Here is a 4,241-nt window from a genome sequence, read left to right on the forward strand (position 1 = left end):
CTCAGAAAAATCTCATTCCCAGTGTCGTGAGCAGCAGAGGGGTTTTTGTTAATTCTAAATTTCACATCAGAGAGGGAAGATGAAACCAAGCAGCAGGACTGGCTGGAGAGGAGGGTTCTATAAGCTTGACAGGATTAAATTGACATGGATTTAATGAAACTGCTCAGGGATAGATGAACAGGACTCCAGGAGGGCACACTGTTGGATGAAGTGCTTAACCCAGGATTTGTCCTCCCACACTCCCAGGAATTTATCCACTTTTAAAGACACAGCAGAAAACCCAGAGCAGACACAAAACTTTTAATGACTGTAGATACAGGTGGGCAAAATTTGAGATACAGGGTTGAGGTAGGGACTGCAGGAAGGGAGCACAAAGGGACACTGGGCATTTCCAGGGCACACAGGGAATGCCACTGTGCTTCCAAGTGGCTTTCCTGCATCAACACGCTCTGCTTTCTAGAAGGGCAAGACTTTATGTGTCTGTGCCTCCTGGAATCTGATGGGGAAGTGACAATAAAACCCCACAAATAATTAGAAGGACAATCCAGGAGGGGCTGAAGGCCCAGACCAAGGTTTGGACCCAGAACCTGCGAACAGGAGCAGGGCATGAACTCAGGGCTGTGTCTTGGCTGTGCTGTAACCAGGTTTGTGTGAGCTGGTGACCCCAGCCAAGCACCTAAAATTCCCATCTCCTCCAAGGCCAGCTCCCCCTCCTGGTGATTAATGGTCTTGGTGGATAAAACACTGGGACAGGCTTTGGTCCATGTCTTAACATTCAAAATTCACAGAGAGACAGTCCAAGGACTGTGGGAGAGTTTGGACAACCCACTGGTGAGCAGGGGATGGAGAGTCAGGGCTCTGGGGTGACACCCACCACCTTCAGCCCCGGGAATGGCTCTCTGGGGACTTGCTCAGGTGCTCCCGTGGGGCTAAGGGGACAGATATGGGGACACTCAACTCTAACCCTGTTGATGAGACCTTCTGGGGTGGCCAGAGACCCTTCTGCCTTGGTATCTCCCTGGATCACTCCTGTGCAGGTGAGTTTTAAGGCTCCATGTCCATTCCCTTGGAAAAGCCACCTGTGCTCCCCCATCCCCAGGAGCTGAGGAGTCCCTGCTCCTGCCAGCAGGTCCCCTGGAGGGCTCAACGGCAGTAACTGCCCCCCAATCCCCATCGAGGCACCAGGAGTATTTATAAGGCACCCAGAGGTCTTCTGAAAGCTTCCCAGGACTCAAACCAGGTCACCAACCACACTGGAGACACCCAGGACGTGGCTCAGCAGGAAGCAAAGCAGGAAGAAGGCAAAGGTGGAGGCGACGGGAGCTCAGATGTCATAGAAATCCAGGTGGGCTCCGGATTGGAAGGTGTCCTCCTCCAGGAGCTTCACCAGCTTCTGGGTTGACACAGTGCAGTCTATGAGCTTCCTGCCCTCCTGCAGGCTCTGGAAGTACTGACGCATCTCAAGGTCTCCAGTCTCGGTCCGGGCCAGGAGCTGCATGTCTGTGTCCAGAGGACCTGGGGGAAAAGCACCAAACCAGAGATCACTCAAGGAGAAAGGAAAAATCCGGGGCTAAATTTTCCCTCTGCTCCCGGCTTGGCTGCAAGAATCTTTTACCCACACAAACATGAGCCAGAGTGTGCCCAGGGGATGGATCCTGGCCTGGCTCAGGAACAGGGTGGCCAACAGGGCCAGGGAAGTGATTTTGCCCCTGGACTCAGCACTGGTGAGGCCACCCCTGGAGTGCTGTGTCCAGTTCTGGGCCCTCAGCTCAGGAAGGACATGGAGGGGCTGGAGCAGGTCCAGAGGAGAGCAACGAGGCTGGGGAAGGGACTGGAGCACAAGTGCTGTGAGGAGAGGCTGAGGGAGCTGGGGCTGTTCAACCTGGAGAAGAGGAGGCTCAGGGGAGACCTCCTCACTCTCTGCAACTCCCTGACAGGAGGGGGGAGCCAGGGGGGGTTGGGCTCTTTTCCCAGGCAACCATCAGCAAGACAAGAGGGCTGGGTCTTGAGCTGTGCCAGGGGAGGTTTAGGTTGGAGATTAGAAAGAATTTCTTTGCAGAGAGAGTGCTCAGCCATTGGAATGGGCTGCCCAGGGAAGGGGTGGATTCTCCATCCCTGGAGGTGTTTAAGGACAGACTGGATGTGGCATCAGTGCCATGGGCTGGGAACCACGGTGGGGTTGGATCAAGGGTTGGATTTGATGATCTCGGAGGTCCCTTCCAACCCAGCTGATTCTATGATTCTATGATTCTGTGATTCTATGATTCTATGAAAATCAGCAGCAATCCCTGAGCTGCTCTGCTCACCCGGGGCGTAGTTGAGCACACGGACATCGGGCTCCTCCAGCGCCAGCACCCGGAACATCATATCCCGGGAAGCCTTCCCGCTGCAGTACAGAGCCCAGCTCTTGAAGGGCTTCAGGGCACAGAGGGAGGAGATGTTCACCACGGTCCTGCTGCAGCCAGGCCGCTTCCCAAAGGCCTGCAGGGCCGTGGAGGTGAGGCAGAGAGCCGAGGTGACGTTGAAGGCAAAGTAGGTGTTGATCTCATCCGGGTCGGTGAGGTCCAGGAAGGATTTGGAGATGTCTCCCAGGGAGCCTAGAAATCATGGAATGGTGTGGGTTGGATGGACCTGAAGCTCATCCAGTTCCACCCCCTGCCATGGGCAGGGACACTTTCTACTAGATGAGGTTGCTCCAAGGCCAGTCCAACCTGGCCTTGGACACTTCCAAAGTGGGACAAATGAGTTAAGAGTTACAGAGGGGTTCAACAACACAGCACACCCCTTTTGCTCCCACAAAAGCAAAAGTGTCTCTGGCAGGGCCCCACAGCAGCCTGAGGAGCTCAGCAAAGCCCAGCTCTGCTTTTGGGTCACCCACTGAACCAGCAGTGACACGGGACAGGGACCTGCCCTGCCAAAACAAACAGCTCCCAACCTCCACCCCGGGGTACAATGTCCCCACAGGCCACCACGTGCCCTCCTGCAGGTCCCTTTTCACGACCAAGCCACTGAAAGACCCAAGTCCTGGAGCACCTTTTCCCTCCAGGGACACACCATCTGACTTACAGCAATAATGGGTGAAAAAGGCACTAAGGCATCAAAGGTGCAAGGAAGGACGCACAAGGCAGGGCTAGAAGTTTGTCTGAAGGTTTGTATTTGGGGAGCAGAGGGACAAGAGGGTGCAGGAGGGCAGCCAGGTGCTCCTGTACCACAAGCAGCAGGTAAAACCTTACGAGCAACAGGTAAAACTTGTTCAAGCGGCAAAGCCCCGGCAGTGACCCGCTCCCCAAATTAATTATTGTAATGAGAAATCTCCACCGTTCCTTGGGTTATTTACTCTTTCAGGATACTTGCCGGCACCCAAAGCACCGACCAATCCCCGGCGCAGCCGGTGTAGAACCAAGGGCGGGCTCTGCGGGGCTGAGCCCCGCTGTGCCGGGGGAGGACGGAGGGGATGGACGGGTCGTTACCGGCGTTGTTGACGAGGATCAGGCGGCCGAAGGGCTCGGCGGGCAGCACCTCCCGCAGTGCAGCGGTCGCCCTGCGCAGCCCGTCCTCGCTGCCCAGGTCTGCGGCCACGCAGAGCACCCGCAGCCCGGTGCCGCCGCCGCCCCGCAGCTCGGCCGCCAGCTCCATCAGCGGCTCCGCGGAGCGCGCCAGCAGCACCAGCACCGAGCCCGGGCCCAGCCGCGGCGCCAGGAGCCGCGCCAGGCTGCGGCCGAAGCCGCGGGAAGCGCCGGTCACCACGCAGGCGGTGGCGGCCCAGCGCCCGCTCCCGGATCCCGCCGATCCCGCCGATCCCGGTGCCGGCTCCATCCCGTCGCGCAGCGCGAGGGGGCGTGGGAACGCGCCGCCCCACGTGACCCGCCCCATTCATGCCCCCGCCGCTTTGTGAATGGCGGCTCCTCGCGCGCGGGAACCGCCCGCCTGCTCTGATTGGCCGCCGCCGGCGCCTCGCGCGCGCCGGGTGGGCGTGGCCAGGGCGGCGGGCGCCCCCTGCCGGCCCAGACGCGGGGGTGCGGCTTCCTCGGGGGGTGGGAGCCGGGAATGGGATCGGGAATGGGACCGGGAGCTGGAACGGGAAGGGGAACAGGTCCCGGAACGTGGCTGCGGCCCTGGAGCTCCTGCCCCACAGCGCCGCCGCCCTTGGGATTTTCTCCAATACATTTTTTTTCCCAATATATTTTTTTCCAATATATTTTTTTCCAATATTTTTTTTCAAATATATTTTTCAATTTTTT

General features: G+C 58.0%; 1 protein-coding gene across 1 annotated transcript; it reads right to left on the reverse strand.

Moving 5' to 3' along the window:
- Nucleotides 1-267: 267 nt before the first annotated feature.
- SPR (sepiapterin reductase) lies at nucleotides 268-3,854 on the reverse strand. The gene is made up of 3 exons (XM_051798261.1): nucleotides 3,471-3,854; nucleotides 2,307-2,597; nucleotides 268-1,515 (listed from the first exon to the last, which is right to left on the reverse strand). Exons 1-3 carry the CDS (start codon nucleotides 3,814-3,816, stop codon nucleotides 1,325-1,327), a joined length of 828 nt encoding a protein of 275 aa, XP_051654221.1. The 5' UTR covers nucleotides 3,817-3,854; the 3' UTR covers nucleotides 268-1,324.
- Between the last annotated feature and the right edge of the window lie 387 nt (nucleotides 3,855-4,241).

This window comes from Manacus candei, unplaced genomic scaffold (assembly GCF_025592945.1).
Source record: "Manacus candei isolate 608988 ecotype Guabito, Panama unplaced genomic scaffold, ASM2559294v1 h1tg000048l, whole genome shotgun sequence".
NCBI lineage: Eukaryota > Metazoa > Chordata > Aves > Passeriformes > Pipridae > Manacus > Manacus candei.

Excerpts from the sequence above, each read along its gene's own strand:
- SPR (XM_051798261.1), bottom strand. The coding sequence starts at position 3,816 with ATGGAGCCGGCACCGGGATCGGCGGGATCGGCGGGATCCGGGAGCGGG. Across the intron at positions 2,598-3,470 it reads GATCCTCGTCAACAACGCCG|GCTCCCTGGGAGACATCTCC; the intron begins GTAACGACCCGT and ends CATGATTTCTAG. Across the intron at positions 1,516-2,306 it reads TGTGCTCAACTACGCCCCGG|GTCCTCTGGACACAGACATG; the intron begins GTGAGCAGAGCA and ends CTTTTCCCCCAG.